The sequence below is a fragment of the Thamnophis elegans genome, chromosome 1 (assembly GCF_009769535.1).
Source record: "Thamnophis elegans isolate rThaEle1 chromosome 1, rThaEle1.pri, whole genome shotgun sequence".
Classification (NCBI taxonomy): Eukaryota; Metazoa; Chordata; class Lepidosauria; order Squamata; family Colubridae; genus Thamnophis; species Thamnophis elegans.
Window position 1 is genome coordinate 52,131,021 of NC_045541.1, and position 18,398 is coordinate 52,149,418.

Here is an 18,398-nt window from a genome sequence, read left to right on the forward strand (position 1 = left end):
GGTTTATAGCTAAGAAAAGCCTTTACCTAGAACCATTATAAAGCAGGGAAGGGAATATTAGGTTTGTAAATCTTTTTAAGGATTACAGTCTTAGTCCTCAAGATCGGTCTAACAAAATGAATTGCAGACATTTGTATATTTTAAATACCTCTAGATGTAATAATCAGGTAGGAGATTGATTAGTTAGATAAATAGAACAATTTCCCTGGTTTCCAAGCTGCAAACAAAATATTTTGCAACTCTTTGGGACATCTGATCCTATTCGGTTTGGTCTACAAAGATGGTAAGTGCATGTGTTTCTGTTCTTAGGTAATCCATCCTTAACCGAGAAGAGTATAAACAGAAGCAGTGAGTGCATGGTATACAATATTTCTAAAAGCTAAGATGCGATTCCCTTAATGTGAAACTCACTGACCTTTCACTTGCTGTTCAGGGCCCCTGGTATGGCTCACTACTCCTGGCATGCTGACGTTGTTTCGATGAATGTACTTGAGAAACACTTCTGCATTCCTTCGTGCTAGTGTGCAGGCCTGTGGGCAAGAAATGACACCACCAAGACCCAGCATGACAGTTACAATTTTGACAAGCAAATTGGAAGAATAAAACATTAAGGGACCTTCTGAACTGTGACTTGAGCTTTATTTTCCCTTTTGACCTCTGAAAACATGAGAGATCTTCAGACTGTGGTCAGACACAACGATCATTTTGGGGATGATATGAGGGAAAATATTATATAGAAACATTGACTGATTTCCAAGAAAAGTAACAGCACTAATGTCCCAAGAAGAGTGTTAATCTTGCTTTAACTGTAGTTTATGTTTGTTTTATTATGAGATTCTAAGCATGGGTTGACTCAGCCTTCCATCCTTCCGAGGTGGGTAAAATGAGGACCCAGATTGTTGGGGGCAATATGCTGACTCTCTGTAAACCGCTTAGAGAGGCCTGAAAGGCCTATGAAGCGGTATATAAGTCTACTGCTATTGCTATGAAGAAATCTTAATAACCCTCTATGGCCAGTCATGGTTCAGGCTATGCAGGCATGAAATCATTCTGGAGAAGAACATACAGTACATTAGGTACAGTACTTAATAACCCTCTATGGCCAGTCATGGTTCAGGCTATGCAGGCATGAAATCATTCTGGAGAAGAACATACAGTACATTAGGAATGCATACACACGTTGTTCTCCTTTTATGGTTCTTATTATAAAATAAGATGAAAGATACCTCTATCCTATAAAAGACAGTAGATCAAAGATAGAACAGTGGTGGGATTCAATTCTTTTTAATATCAGTTCTGTGGTTCTGTGGCTTGGTGGGCGTGGCTTGGTGGGCGTGGCCTGGCTTGGTGGGTATGGCTTGGTGGGCGGGGCAGGGGAAGGATACAGTAAAATCTCCATTCCCTCCCCACTCCAGGGGAAGGTTACTGCAAAATCCCCATTCCCTTCTGATCAGCTGGGAGAAGAGAGAGAATAGATGGGGGTGGGGCCAGTCAGAGGTGCTATTTACTGGTTCTCCAAACTACTCATAATTTCCGCTACTGGTTCTCCAGAACTGGTTAGATCCTGCTGAAATTCACTTCTGAGATAGAACATAATTTATCTTCCTACAGACGGATTTTCATCCAAGTTAGTACCTAATTTACTCCTGCAGTCAAAACAAATGGAAAAAAAAAACAGTTGCTAAAAACAGGGGAAATAGACTGGACCTTAAGAAAGGCTTCCTTCTGTTCCAGATGTTTGCTGATTAAAGGGATAACATGATCTATCTCAGAGGATGGTCCCAGCTTATCCCGACCTCCACACCAGTCTTCGTCTCTTCGATATTCTTGCTCCAAACTCTCCAGCACACTGCAAACCTTGGGCATAAGCCAAAATACAATTGTTTAGTTATCAAAGTTACCTTTAAAAGCAGAAACAATTTACTATGAAAAGCATGAACCTATCAGCTGTCCAAAAATATAGGCCTGATTCACAGATGTTACAGGAAATTCATCATACAGGAAGTTGAGATGAGTCAGCCTTTCCACCATTTGAACCTCTACAAATATATTATATGGCATCGTCCCTATCCACTATGGCCATTGATAAGGACTAATGGAACTTGTAATACTAAGCAACTGGAGAGTTGCTAGACCAGGGGTGTCACTCAAGAGGTGCTTAAATCTGGCCCGAAGAGCTGGCCTGTAAATATCAAAGGACCGCCCTGTGGTGCTTCTGTGGGCCAAAACGGGCTGCGCGGGAGGGGAGACACATGCAACTCTTGCATGGCCCGTTTTTGGCCCTCAGAGAGCTGCAGGACGCCGGGGAGATAGAAAACGGGCCACGTGGAGGCCTTGCAAGGCCTTTGTGCAGTCCTTTTTTTGGTCAGGAGAGTGCTGCAGGAGGCCAGGGAGGCCAAAAAACAAGGCATGTGCCTTGCGAGGCCTCCATGCACCCCATTTTGCTGGCAGGATGCTGCAGGAGGCATCTGTGTCCATCCCCCTGCAACCGGTCTGCAGAGGAGAACCACTATGCTGATCTGGCCCTTGAAGAAATCCAGTTTGACACCCCTGGTCTAGACTGAGATAAACTAGGTAGGAACACAAACTATTCAAAAATGTCATATTAAGAGGACTGTAATACTGTGTATATACATACACTGACATACTTGTCCAATTATTCTGTATTGCTTATATATTGTATTGTATATTGATATTCTGTAACTATTAACTATGATGTTCTATGTTGAGCAATTGAACAGCATATTTAATATAAGTTACAAAAAATAATGTTATTGTCTACCAAAGGTTTAAAATTTAACTATATGAAAAATGAAACGTTAAGCTCATTCTTTGGGAGTGCTTTAAATTTTTTTTGCCACATTATCATGTTCCCAACAGGTAACCTTTGAATTACACTAAGGTAATATAGAGAACTCCTTTGTGCTCATTAGGGTTACCAAATATAAACTTCAGTGAACACTGTTGTTTATAGATGCCTAGAAAAACAAAGACTACAAAAAATTATGTGCAATTCATTCACTATGGTCGATCGCTCTATGTTACTGAATAATCAGTAGCAATGGTAGCAATTACATCTTTATCTAATGGTCATTTCACACAGTAGTGGAGGGACTGCAAACAAACTGAACACGATTGGGATTGAGAATGAAGGAGGCCTTTGTTCCTCTCACCTGCTCTGAAGTTTTATAGAAAGCAACAGAGGCATTAACCAGTTTCAGCCGATCCTCCATCTTTAGCATGAGCTGCTGCCAATGTAAGGCCACTTTTTCCGCACATTCCCGGATGGCATCAGCATCGTAATGGCCGGCCTGCAGTAACACCTCTGCCTTCTGCTGTACCTGGAGGGCACTCTGGTGCGTCTTCTGCAAGGAAGTGGCATGAAAGAGGGACTGTGTATGTGGGGAGGAAAGAGAGAGTTGTACAGATGTGCCAAGCAAATGGTATAAAGAGGTGAGGTGTGAGCATGAAAAGATGAGAGAATGAAACATTTTTTAGAATGAGCATTCTGAAACAGTAAACATTCTGCATATTCATTCAAGGGCATTTACTGATATTACTGATCATTCTAGATTTACATCCCAATTTTGGGTAAAACAGCCCAAATGGCATTTAAGTAAAAAGGATGCTGATATTTAACCTGGTGTGTTTGCTGAACAATTCTTTAGGTTTTTTTTCTGTTTTTGCATCATTATTATTAGCCTAAGATATGGAAACCCATATTCATTTTAAAAACAGATTTTGTGTATTTTATTTAAATATATTTTTTAACTACAACGTGATCATCTCGAACAATTGAAACTCTGTATTTGACAAGCAATTTCGTAGCTTATGTAAAGCTTACACATGGAAAGAAATCCTATCACTGCAATAATTGCTGGCGATTAAAAAAATGCTTAAAGACCACCAGTTGGTTTTATTTGCAACCCAGATAAACTGAAGGGTTTAAGAGGGAAAGATTAAAGGATTTGCAAAGAAAACACCCAATATATCAGCTGGACTTTCTTCACTTTGTAGTAAGTAACATGCTGCGATATCAAACACCTGATCTTTAATATTTAAACAGTTAGCCCTCTATTCTTGGCAGCATGAATAACCACATTTCATTGGGGAGGAGGGGCTCTTAGTTGGTATCAAGATTAAGCATCTCTGAAATATAGCAAGCTATACAAATAGGAAATAAATATCTTGTTCCAAAGACGTGCTTTACTAATCCTGCCAAGATATACTGAATGATAAAGAATTTCCTCAATGGATGGATAAACCTTCCCCTTCCTTTCAGGGCTTGCCAGCATGCCATTTGACTACTTATTAAAATATTGGGTAAATGGATTTCTGGAAGTATCCACAATAGTCAAATACCAGGAAAATTCTGATTCTGAATCAAGAGACAGAGTATAATTTCCATCTTCTGTTATTCTACTTAGGCAATTTCCAAAAGTGACCCTAAAAGCAATTGTGAATTTCCTATAACAAAATTAATCCCTAAGCAATCCCTAATTATCCACAACTTAATCCTTAAACCAACACTTGGGGGAAATAATATTTACCGGAAATAAAATGTGATGCAAATCCCAGCTGTTATTCCTAAAATACATACGTACACTAACTTTATGATACAGCAACTCATCTGCTCATCTAATATATATATATATATATATTGTGTATCCTCAGTGGTTTAACAAATTAGAACTGAAGTGATCCTCTTAGTTGGGCCAATCATTGTCTCCTGTCTGACCTATCTCATCTGATTATTTTGGAGATTAAAAAAAGTCTGCTATCCATAGTCCCCTATGCTTCTTGAAGGTGCAATGAGATAGATAAGAAATAAATGAATTGCAGCTGTTTCCAGAAAAGCTATTTTTTCCTCTAATACAATCTCGTAAAATACCATAAATTGAACTAGTCCTCTCATTTAAATAAGTGATAGAATAAACATTGAGACTTAGATATACTAAGGATCCCCAGAAAAATAAATAGATATGACTGCAATACAATTGAGATTAAGATCAAAAACAATCCTTTCCTTTTATTTACCATATCTCTCTAGAGGTTAGATTTTTCTGGTATTAATTTCTATATGGACTACTGCAACTTTTGCTATTTGGGGAACAATATTCATATACATTTTTATACAGAAACCACATTTGTCTTGACTGTATCAAATTACACACATCTTGAGTGGAGGATGGCAATCAGGTATTTATTTATTTATTATTTTATTTGGGGCAGGAAGGTTAGTGGGGTGTAAAGATATTACTATTTCAAAACTTTTTGTGCTTAAAACAGCAACTGCCTCGTACAGTAACTGTCTGCAGTTACAGTGGGGATGAAAAACTAACTTTGCGACCAATCCTCACATTTATGACCTTCACAGGTCTGTAAAGCCCAGAAAAGCTGAAGTAAAATCAAAAACACAGTTGTGGTTTCACTCAGCAATTGCTTTGCTTAGTGACTTAGTTGCCGGTTCCAACTGCAGTTGCTAAAAGACAGCTACCTCCCATACACATACAGGTTAATTTTAGTCAATAGGCAAGTTTAACTGTTCATTGGAAATTATTTCTTCTCCTACCCTCTAAACACCGTTCAGATTATTTCTGAAGCCTCATCTTTGCAGTTTGCATAAGAAAAGTCAATGTGTGCAGTAAACATTACCTCTATGGCCAGCTGAAACTGTTCATGCTCTCTCTGGAGCTGCTCAGCCTCTGACAGGGAACTTGCATTGACAAGACTGGCGTTGAGCATTGATTCTCCATTACGGATCCAGCCAAGGACCTAGCAGGAAAAAACAGACATTTTGAGATAACATTTTATTTTAACTTCATGAAATAGCTGGGGTTGGGTGCAGTGTGCATTGTAGTGTCACCAGCATCCAGATGTCACACTAATCTACTTTACTAAGAATTCTTGCATTTGTGTCTGGAACCACATTTTGAGGTACATGAGGAAGGTGAGACAATATCCAGACAAATTGGAGGTGTGATGAAAATAACAAAGTCGATTTTTCTGGTTAGAAAAATCTTGCTCTTCAAGATTCAGGCCTTCAGGCCTTTTTTACCCTTTGACCTTGCCCCATGAGAGATACTATGCATCTGATGATGCATTTTAGTTCTAATTAGATTTAGTTCAGAAATTTAATTATAATTAAATAAAAGGCATTGGTTTTGATGCAGACTAAGTATAACTAACTTACTCTGGATCTCTATGCGAGTCTATGACCATAATAAAAATTTGGTTTGATTTGATTACTCTGTATCTAATCCAATGAGACAAAATAACCTAGTGCCCTGTGTTACAAAGAAATAAAACCCATATACGAAATACTGTAAATAAAGTACAAATAGTCCTTCATAAAATATGTATAACATGTACATTACACAATTTTTACTAAGTATATTGGATCAAAAATAAATAGAAATATATGAGATATATGATTTACAGCTAGTTAAATTTAGTTAACAAGCTCCTCAGATTGTATGTTACCTAAAAGAGACAAAGGCACCAGACTTTGGCAATGTTATATAGTTTGTTTCATGCAACTTTTTTTCCTGAAAAATATTTCCATTTTCCAGATACATTTGTCTATAGCTCCTTGAAATATTTGACCTGGCTATAAACAAGATAATATCAACTTTCTTTTATTTATTGCTTTCATGTTTGTAAAATTTATTGTTTCACAAAATAAAATTCAACTGTTATTTGATACTCATCCAAAATCCATCTGTAAATGAAGTAAGAGCAGGGAAATTAATTAATAGTTATATTTAACTATTATTGCTACACAGTAATGTCGAACAAAAGCTTTTAGCCATCCTCAAACAATCTTTTATTTTACATCTACATTTTTTGCCACTTCATCTCTAAGAACTCCTCCAAAAAGTGTGGGGGAGCCTTCTGCCCTAGAAGTCCCTAGGGAGTGGGCGGCATACAAATTCCATTAAAGTTTGAAAGTTTGAAAGTTTCCTCTGGGATCCACAAGCAGCAAGAGCCTGCCCAAACATATTCCATCCAAGGCCTGCTCTTTCAAGCAGCAGCTACAGCCTCAGTTGAACCAAGTGCTTCAGAAACAACGACAAACTCCCTTTGAGATCCAACTGGGTATATAATGTCCCTGGGCCAGACCAAATAAGTCCAGCAGAATGAGACGACTCACAGCAGCCAGTTTGGCATGGATGGATGGGCACGGCCAGATGAGTGTGGCTGGGTTGGTGCAACTGGGTGCACATGGCTGGATGGGCATAGAGGAATGGGCACAAACGGATTGGTGCAGATGACTCTGCACAGATGACTCAGTGCAGCCAGGTGGGCATGGATGGGTCAGCATGGAACAACTGGATGTAGGGACAACTCAGCGCTCCACCTCACCTCCCTGAACTGCCAGCAGTCAAGCACTTGTCTCCCAGAAATTGCGCTGGAGCATGGCGGACATTGATCTGCCACCTCCCCAAAAACAACTTCCTTGTCGCCCTCATTTTCCTCCTCTTCCTCCTCCTCCTCCAGCCAGACTGGAGGCTGTGAAGGATGGGGAGGAACTGGCTCCTGTTCAACCCTAACAAGAGGGAGATTTTGGCCAATCTGGATCTCAAGAGCTGTCATGTTTTATATCTTCCCCAAGGGAGACAAAACCTCACCTTCTCCAAATCTTGATGTCTACACATCAAGCCTCAATTTGAGCCTTCTGCCTCAAATTCACTAAATAAACTTAAGTAACCCTTATAAGTATTTATACCCTAGAAATACTTATGTATTCTAATTCTTGCAGTTATTTTGTCAATATCATAATAATTCTTTTTTTTTTCAATTCTTTAGCAAAAAGAACTGTGAAAAATCAATCATTTATCTTGTGATATTCTAAAGTTTTGCAGCGCCTTTTGTAACTTGAAATTTACTACTTTGGCATTGAAATTTTTAGAGTACATAGAGGAAAACAGAAAACTTTATTAAATGAGAATAGTGGGAAAACAACAATTTAAAATTTCCATTGTCCTGAAGTGCAAGCATATGTCAGCATTCTAGAATGCTCCAGACTTTGTAGTACATCAGCAAAAGTTAAGTAGGGTTAGCACCATGAACTGTTTGGGGGCAATCTACTTTTCCTTGACTTCTAAGAGCAAGAGTTACTTGGTAATAAATTTAGGACCATTTGTTGCCTCAACTGTTCCAAAGTGAAAGTAAAGTACACTTGGCTCTCTACTGAAAATGAATAGCAAGCCAAAATCAATAGATTCCAATTTTACTAAATGATGTTACTTATGACTCATTCTTCAGGAAGCCAAATTTAGCCAATACCTACCACAGTATGACAGGCCCTTGATATATTTAAATTCAGCTGCTTCCAAGGAAAGCTATTGCTGTAATAATTCACAAGTTAATAAGCCATTGACTTTTAAAATACAGATCTGAACAAATAAGATCTTGCCACAGACTTCCTGAAAAGTATCTGAATGAAGAAGGCTCATAAATACTTTTAAAGAAATTAATAAATCACAGGTTGTCAGCCTTCCCACATAGACCTGAAAGGAAACAGACCAGGTGAGATAATTCTATTTTATTGTAAGTCTCCATTAAGAGAATCTAGCAAGTCTGAAAGTACAAATCTTCCACTATCTCTTTTTAGAGTCTGATAAAATAGGGAGAGATCTATTCTAAGTTTCTTTCTCTACCCCTTTATGGAAGCTCCCCCTTCCTCTGAATTTTATCTGATCATTCTAGGCATTCCCATGTACCATTATACAGGTACTCTCTTGAACTAGTTTTAAATGTTCACTTCTAAACCAATGCTACTTACTCTGCTCTTTTGGCTATTGGTATGATACAATTAAAATTAATATTACAATATAGTATTCATTGAGCAACTATTACATAGATAACCTTTAAAAATGAGAAGAACATTAGAAATAAAAACATGTTCCTAAATGGACGTGAAAACAAAATTGGAACATGTAAAAAGGGACCTTTAAAAATTAGTTGTAAATTCAAGGAAGAAGGATGTATTTCCATAAGATCCATATAACAACTGAAATCATAAACATTAATTCCTTGAATATGATGTTGAACACTGGAATCTTCAGTTGGTTCACATTATTCTTTTAACAGGGATCATATATTGTTCATATCATATCATATCCCCATATATCATATCCAAAACAAAATCAGTGGTTACTGGTTTATTGTTGAGAGAATGAGTATTTCTTTCCTTTTGATTCCATCTTTATTTTTGCTTCCATTGAGTTAATTTTTAAATAATGAAATGCTATGGCAGATTCTGAATCTATCAGGCAACAATGGCAGACAAAAAAGACAATTCAATTGTACAAATATTTTCAATATTGAACCTAATTGACTATTCTGAGCTCTGGATAAATGAGGGATTTGTCATAAGCTTTAAAATGTAAGAAACAAAGGATATTCTTGCAGTTTCCAACTTTCTATCTTTATGTGACAGCTTGAAACTCATTTTTAAGAGCAAGGAACTCATTTTTTAAAGTCCTCACACTGTATTCCAATATTTATAGACCTTGAGGGTATAATTATGCTCTTACATTGATGAAAGTGGTTGAATAGAATTGTAAAGCAGATAGATTGCTCTAGCTGCAGCAGCTAAATGTAAATAGAGCAAATGGTAAAGCAATCAAGGTCCTTTTACTTTCATATTTTGAATATATTCCAGACCAATAAACTCGATACCTCAAATTCGCCACTCTCCTGACCTAAACAAGCAGTCAATGGAATCATATACACAACCATTTTTCTTGTTAATTTATATTTCATGTTCTTGCCTCAACATGAAATATTCATCTCACAAGATGTTTTTTTTAAATGAGTAGAATTATTGTCCCAGGGGTCAACAATAATGCATGAATCAAACCTTAGATATTTTTACATCAGTGTTTCTTTATGTTATGCTTCATGCAAATCAAATAAACTTTTTCTGTACCATTAAAAACATTATTATTTCTTCCAGCTTCTTACACAGACTTTTATCAGTAGTGAAATGTTCCAGACTTGTATATGTTTGAATACAAGTAATATTAACATTTACATGAACACTCCCCCACAATAAAAACACTTCCCTAAACATTTTTATCAATTCCTGGTCCAAATCAACAGCTTTGTTCAAAACAGAAAGAGTACGTATTTCCCTAGACCCTAAAATGAATGAAAATGTGAATAATTTTGGGATATTTTTTCCACTCTGTCAATTTTGAATGTGCATCACTTTATTCATTTGAATACATGATACAATAGGATATGAAAAACATGTCTAGTTGGATTTTTTAAAAATGAAACATTGAGAAAATAAAGCAGGGATGGGCAACTGATTTTCCAAAGGGGCCACATGAGAATCTTGGACAGTTTTGAAGAGCTGCCACCATTGCCACTATCACCAATAGCACCACCTATACCCCCCACCCTCCACTGCTGCCACACTGGCCACCATGGGCCGGGCAGGGGCAGTCGGAATGAAAGTAATACTGGTGTTGGTGTGTGGGAGAACTGTCTCTAAATGAGGTGGTAGCAATCAGTGATCTTCACACCCCCCCCCCCTTTCTCTTTATCAGCTACTTGAACTACATGTATTGTTGCAGATGTGAATTTTTAGAGGTACCAGATTTTGAATGGTAAGGAACAGGGCATTTTAACAGCTGGCTTTATCATATAAGTGAAGAAGCAGAACAATGGTGAAAACCCCTGACCTGCTTAACCTCTGCTTGCAGGTGCCGAAGCTGAAGGCACTGCTCAAGCCGTTTGTGCGTCTGATCAGCATTCAGCTCCAACTCGTGCTGTTTCTCATGAAGGAATTCCAGCAGCTCTTGCACTTGGATTGCTAGATCGATGTCCTTTTCACATATCAGCTCAATGCCTGGAATACAATAAACATCCTCAGATGGGGGGGTGGGAAACAACAAACTGCTTATTGTTCCCTTTTGGGGAGGGAAGGGGGAGCCCAGAAAGATGATGTGACCTATAATAATATCGGACTTTGGCTGAAGGTAAATTACTTTAGATTGAACCCATAACAGTTGATAGAGCATTGGAAAACATATTCTTAACTGCTCTTAACCTGGCATTTCCTATGATTTTGTTGAAGTTACTGTCTGCATAGGATACATGTTCATAAACCAATATTGTTCTTCCCATTTCATTCTTCCTTGGGCACAGCTATTTGAAGTAACAATTTGCAACAGGAAAGAATGGCATAGCGAATCAAAGCAAGAAAGTATTTTTTCATATATATAGATATAAAGAATACAAACTTGAACTTAGTTCATTGTAACTATCCCATTAGTTCTCCTGAGTTAAGACGATATCATTCTTTCACAATGGAAAGAAAAAAAGTAAACAAAAACAAAAGTAAAGGACTTCATTTCACTTCAGGGTAGAACAAGAAGCAATGGGTGGAAACTAATCAAGGAGAGAAGCAACTTAGAACTGAGGAGAAATTTCCTGACAGTTAGAACAATTAATCAGTGGAACAGCTTGCCTCCAGAAGTTGTGAATGCCCCAACACTGGAAGTCTTTAAGAAGATGTTGGATAGCCATTTGTCTGAAATGGTATAGGGTTTCCTGCCTAGGCAGGGGGTTGGACTAGAAGACCTCCAAGGTCCCTTCCAACTCTGCTATTGTATTGTATTGTATTGTATTTTTAGCAAATGGAAAGAGAAGACAATCTGCTAAGCCTGGGAGCCCCATAGTTAGTCCTACCCTTTTCTCCTGTGCAATTTGTTCACTGTGAAGCACTGAATTCTGAGCGAGTTGTTTTAATAATTAGATTTGAAGTGTGGAATGTTCAAGAAATGTTCTTTGTATTTCCTTACTACTTCATTTATTCATTTAAAAATGTAGCCGAGGTATCTCAGTACTTTAGTACTTCAATTCTACTTATGGGAACAATGATGTTAAACAAGAAAAGATAGAAGAAATGCAAACGTGCGCATACAGAGTGATTCACGCCTGAGCTGAATTATGGCTGTTAGAAAATCCAATGTTATACATTACTGCTATCCAAAATCAGTAATCTTTTCAGATTTGCTTGAACATCCCAAGCAGACACTTAAAGTCATCTACTTCTTCAGAGATGAAGGGAATTTTTATTTTAGCTATTTGACTAAACTTATAAGGATATATTGTTCATAGACACTGTTTGCAATCAACTTCATTTCAAAAGAAGTATCCTTGTTCAATGACCAGTTTTTCAGTGACTGTTTCATCCTAAAAAAACACTGAATAATTTATAATTAACTGGACCATATGCTTATGATTATCACTGTGTCTCAGGTCACATGATCTAGATTTGCAACTTCCCCCGCTGACTTTCCACAAATAAGTCAATAGCACTTAGACTTATATACCACTTTACCATGCTTTACAGCCCTCTCTAAGCGGTTTATAGAGTCAGCATATTGCCCCCAACAATCTGGGTCCTCATTTTACCCACCTCAGAAGGATGGAAGGCTGAGTCAACCTTGAGCCTGGTGAGATTTCAACTGCTGAACTGCAACTAGCAGTCAGCTGAAGTATTCTGCAGTATTACACTCTAACCACTGTGCCACCTCAGCTCAAGGAAAGAAGTTGGCAGGAAGTTGTAAGTTGTAGAAATGTGAAGTTCTCACTTAACAACCCACACGGTCCTTGCTTAATGATGGCAAATGGGACTCCTGGAAATGTTATCACTAAGTGCTGTGTTCGCATGGTTTTTAAATTTATGATTGCATTACTTAATTACTGTTTCCGGGTCCAATTAATAAAGGACTACCAATATTGCTATCATAACATTGAATTATTTCATTTTCTTAGTACTCATTAAAAAACAAATCACATTCCAGACAGGGGAAAATCCTATGGGCATTAGCAGAATTTTGGAAATCTGACCAGTATTGTATTTAGAGGTGACAAGCAGTTTAAACTAAATAGATGTGTATATAATTAGGTAAGAAGCATGATGATTACCATATCTCACAGGATAGATGATTGATAGATGATAGATGAGATTGAACTGATAAAACTTTGGTTTTCTGATCAATATTATTTATCTCAAAATTCACTATTCAAATCTATTTGGTGTAAATCACAATTATGTTTTTCCTTACAAGATACTATACATCTGCATGCCTTTTTTCATACTTCCCTTTTATGATTTTTTTTCCTTTTCCCTCCCCATACTTTCCAAAATGAAGATACTATATACTGATACTATATATAGCTACTGTATACAAGATACTATAACGTGGACAAGGATTGTTACTGGAAGAATTAAAATTACAAAGGTGATAAAATTAGGTGGGCAGGGTTCTCTTGGGTAGAAGAGAAGGGAAAAACACTAAAGTGTAGCAATTTTCTGATTAAAAATGATGGTAATTTTCTTGAGCTCAGAGGTATAGTTTTGTACTTCAAGTACTCAAAGTTGAAGTTTTTTATCTAATAAAAAGAAGGTATGCATTGTATGAGAGAATGCAGAAAATCAAAGCTAGTAGATGTTCTTGTTCTAGTCCCCTCATAGACCAAAGCATAGAGCTTGGTATGAGATTTGGCCATCGCTGAAACAAGAAAGAGATGGAAACTACTCTTCCCTTAACCAAAGAAGAGTTACTTGCAGTCCTTTACATACATAGAAAAAGGTACATTTAATTAATTGATTGCATATTTGTTCAACAAGTTGTTGCAGTTCATTTGCAGTGGCTTCTTCGGTTTTGTACAACAAATCAGATTTGCCCAGCTTGCCATACAGAAGCCAAACAATAGATTCACTGGTTATGTGCTAAAAGAAATTTTAGCAGTAATATAAAAAACAAAACTTAGTGGTGCGGTGGTCTAGAGGTGGAGCTCTTGCCTCACAATCAGGAAAACTCAGAATGTGAATTCAATCCTAGGTAAAGGCAGATATTTCTCTCTCTGGGCACCGTGAAAATGTATCTGCTGAATAACTCTGCATTGGCGACAGGAAGGGCATCCGGCCAGTAAACACTCAGCTCCATTCATTTGCCGAGACTTCACCCCGCAAGGGATTATAGGGTCATTAAAAGAGGATGATGATATAAAGAACAAAAGTTAAACACATGTGATCTAAAAAGATCTATGCCCCAAGACACTTAATGTTTGAAAAAGAAATACTTAGCAGCTGTATAAGCAATTGCAAACAATGACTGCAAGTACATCAAAGATCTGCAGTGAAGTATATATTAAATTCTGGAAAAGTCCTGAAGACACACAGCATCCTATGCAGGCTAACTATAACAAATGTATGTACCACATCATTCACATATATATTTATCAGCAAAAATACAACATATATATACATATACATATACATATACATATACATATACATATACATATACATACATACATACATACATACATATACATTTGTGTTGTATTTGTGCTGATAAATAAATAAAGGTTAATACATCTGCCTAATATGCAATACAGCCCAGGTTCGAATCCCAGTAAGGGTATGGCTAGCTGATGAGAGCTAAATAGCTTGAAATAGATCTATACTAGTCTCCCTTTATTTATTTATCAGCACAAATACAACACAAATGTAACAAAAGGCAACAGTAAAAATATTGGGTTTCTGTCTGGATGGTCTCTTGTGGTGAGCCGATGGACAGAGAATGGAAGTAGTGAACTTCCTCCCATATTTGGGCATACCAGGGGTTGTGACTTTAAATATATACCTTTCTCCCTGGCTTAGCTGATAACGGAGGAGAGCCTGTGGCTTAGTGGTTAACACAACTGCTTAATATGTAATACAGCCCAGGTTCGAATCCCAGTAAGGGTATGGCTAGCTGATGAGAGCTAAATAGCTTGAAATAGATCTATACTAGTCTCCCTTTATTTATTTATTTATCAGCACAAATACAACACACACACACACACACACACACACACACACACAAACTTATATATAAGTATTCTGGTAAATCCTTGATGAAAAAAGAACCCCTCGGAGGTCGGAGCTTTTCCCTATGTCAATTGTGAGTTAAAAAGAGTTGACTAAAATGATTATTTAGACTATATAACATTTGCACATAAATAGAGAGCCGTGGTGGCACAGTGGTTAGAATGCAGTATTGCAGGCTAATTCTGCCAACTGTCAGCAATTCGACCCTGACTGGCTCATAGTTGACTCAGGCTTTCATCCTTCAGAGCTGGGTAAAATGAGGACCCAGATTGTTGGGGGAAATATGCTGACTCTGTAAACTGCTTAGTGAGAGCTGTAAAGCACTGTGAAGCAGTATATGAGTGCTATTGCTATTTCAAGCTAAATCAGATGAAAAGCAAAACAAAATCTTTAATGTGAAGAGACAGAAGTAATGTGCCTTTTGCCCCACCTACAGTATTTTGTTACTGTGCTGATAGGACTATTTTTTTTTTAAAAAAACTACTTTGATTGATGGTATTACAAAACATGAGTTCATGTCATTTTTCTTGGTATTTTTAATACCATGAGATTGTCTCTAGTAGATAAAACACCAAAACTTCAGATTATAAAGAAGAACAGGATTCAAAACGGAAAGGGCAAAATATTTGATCTGGTCCTGATTCCTTTTTCATCTTGTTTAAACTACCAGTTATCCAGTATCAGGTTTGTTTGCTGCCACTTGTCTTTTGTAGCCTCTTTATTTTTTCCTTTTAGGATTTACCTGGTTTTATGAATTCTGAGAGATTAAGAAAGTTTCTATCTGGATGTAGGAAAGCTTTTACTGTAGTACGGAAAAATTAAATTACTTTTGATTTAATTTCCTTTGTATTTGTTCCTGGTAGACATCTCTAGTCATAATGTAGTACATTTCTGTGAAGACAAATTTATCCTTTCCACTTACCTGAAGCTTGCACTTCCATGATGTACTGGTGCAAATCTTGTCCTTGCTGAATGACCTCAAAGGTCATATTGTTCATAGCCAGCTTCCTCTCTGTATGCCGCTGCAGACGTTGTTCAGCCAAGGTGAGATCCTCGGTGTTGAAATCATTCATTTGACGTAGTAAATCCTCATTCCAGGCATCTAATTCAGCGGTCACCTTCAAAGAAAAAAAGCAATGCAGAATAAGCAGGCAAAACCATTAAAATTAAGGTTACCAGGGGGAAAATATCTAAAATAGAGTATGCAACCACAGAAGAGAATAAACCTAATTACATTCCAGAAATTTTAAAATTACCATCGCATAAGCTACAGTGAAATTGAGAAGCGCTTTAATTATGTGTTGTTTGTAAAGAGGTTCATTACTGTAAAAACTTAGAAAATCATTTTAGACTGAAAATTATGAATGCTTAAAGGAAATCTTCAAGTTAGAGATCGTTAGGCATGCCCAAATTAGAACAAATTAACTACCCATGAGATTGCTTAAGTTTCCTTAAACTTAATGTTTGTTTTTTCAAAAGCACTTGGTTTTTTTTTTAAAGAAAAGAGGTGCCTTTTCAAGCATGCCAGTGTTTTTGAAATTATTTATTTAAAATATTTTTATTCCTGTTTTAAATCTAAAAATCCTCACAGGGCTTAGAACATTATAAAAAGAAACATATAATCAAATATGCAATAAGAAGAACAGAGACACAGAAGCAACAAAACCATCAATAGCTAATATCTTATGCCTACAGCTGACATAGGGTGAATTAGATAGGTGGGTAACTGGATAGGTTAATCTGTTTCCTAAACCATTGTTACTTTACCAAAGTTTGTTGAACAGATGTAATTTAATGGGTTCATGTTGTATAGGACCAGAAACCACAGAGGCAGTCTTTGACTTACAATCACAATTGAGCCAACATTTCTGTTGCTAAGTGAGATATGTGTGTAGTGAATTCCCCCCCCCCCCATTTTATTACCATTCTTGCCACAATTGTTATCACTGTCGAATCATTGCAGTCAGGTTAGCAACATGGTTGTTCAATAAATCTGACTTCCCCATTGACTCTGCTTATCAGGAGCTCACAAAAGCTGATCATATGACCCCAGGACATTGCAGCCAGTCTTAAATATGAACCAGTTGCCAAGCATTGGAATTTGGATCACATGGCCATGGGGAGGCTGCAATGGTTGTAAGTGTGAAAAATGGTCATGTCACTTTTATCAATGCCTTGTAACTTTGAACGGTCACTAAACAAATGACTGTAAGTCAAGGACTAACTGTGCTTTACAAAGCAGAATAGCTAAATTTACAGAAATCCAATCTTTCATCTCTCTACTCAAAAGTTAAATTCAACTGAATTCAATATTTTTCTACGGATATAGAAAAGTAACTTATCATAGTTCACACCAGAATACTTATTCATATTAATTTGGCCACAATAAATGCCTTCTAAAAGCAAATTGGAGGGGAACAGTTCTTCCCCACTGCAGTTCCCTAGCAGCTGGTATTCAGAACATGCTGTCTGATTCTGGAGGTGGTACGTTCTCAGCAGATCTAGTGCAACACACAGATAAATTTGGAGCTAATGATCTAATAGTGATAGAAGGGTTTCCTTTAATAGTCATGTGAATTACTGGAATTGTGAAGCCTTCCTCAGATAATATTCCATCAGTATTCTAAGTTTTCTAGCTATGATATATTTCAGCAATATCTAAAATTAAGCAAAATGAAAACTATTTATCTTGTAATAAAGAGTGATGCCAAACATGCACTTCCACCTTTTAAACCTACAGAAATCATGATTCCAAGGACTAAAATATTTGTTTTTCAGAATATGTTAATTAACATATTTCCTTTGGAATAAACTTCAGCCTATAGAACATGATGCCAACTAGGAGAGATCACTGCAGAGAAGGCCTGGTCTATGGAGTTCTAAAACTCTGCCCAGATTCTAATCCTAGCAAATCTGCACTGAGCTGAAAAACTCATTGTTTTGTTTGCAGATTATTGTATTCCTTTGCATTTTTCTTGGAGCTAATAGTATTTGCCTGGGTAATATTTTCTATCCTGCATTCTGAAAGCCTGTATAAATCATCATTCTGCAATCACTTATGCTTACCGATCTAAATTGTGCCATTATTTCTGACAGAAAAAGATCTACTTCCCATAGTCATATTCTATTAATAGCTTAAGTGTGCTGTAGAATATAGAGATCCTTGTTTAATTAGATAGAAAAGCTGGAAGACATTTGAAAATATTACCAATTTGTTGATTCCTAACAACTCGTTTGATCAAACAAGATTTGTTCCCATTCCATGGAAACCTCTTCCATTTTGGAATGGCCAATGCAATTCTTACCTCAATAGTGTACTGTTCAAAAATCCGGAGTTGAAGAAAGATATCCAGCTTAATTTTTCTCTCATGGAACAGCTCTTCCATCTGCACCTGAGCTTCATCAAGCTGCTGGAGGACAGATTCAATGTGGCTGATGGAACTATTATGTGGTGTTTTATTGTTAGAGACCGCTGAATCTCTGTGGTAAAGTC

At 37.0% G+C, this 18,398-nt stretch overlaps 1 protein-coding gene across 1 annotated transcript in view; it reads right to left on the reverse strand.

The window, feature by feature from the left end:
• Window positions 1-18,398, reverse strand: part of KALRN (kalirin RhoGEF kinase) — a gene marked incomplete at its 5' end in the record, with an annotated part of 302,460 nt that overhangs the window by 163,356 nt on the left and 120,706 nt on the right. The window contains 7 exon segments of the mRNA XM_032209049.1: window positions 416-530; window positions 1,708-1,857; window positions 3,174-3,392; window positions 5,656-5,775; window positions 10,698-10,864; window positions 15,828-16,023; window positions 18,211-18,385. Of these exon segments, the coding sequence (XP_032064940.1) occupies window positions 416-530; window positions 1,708-1,857; window positions 3,174-3,392; window positions 5,656-5,775; window positions 10,698-10,864; window positions 15,828-16,023; window positions 18,211-18,385 (1,142 nt within the window).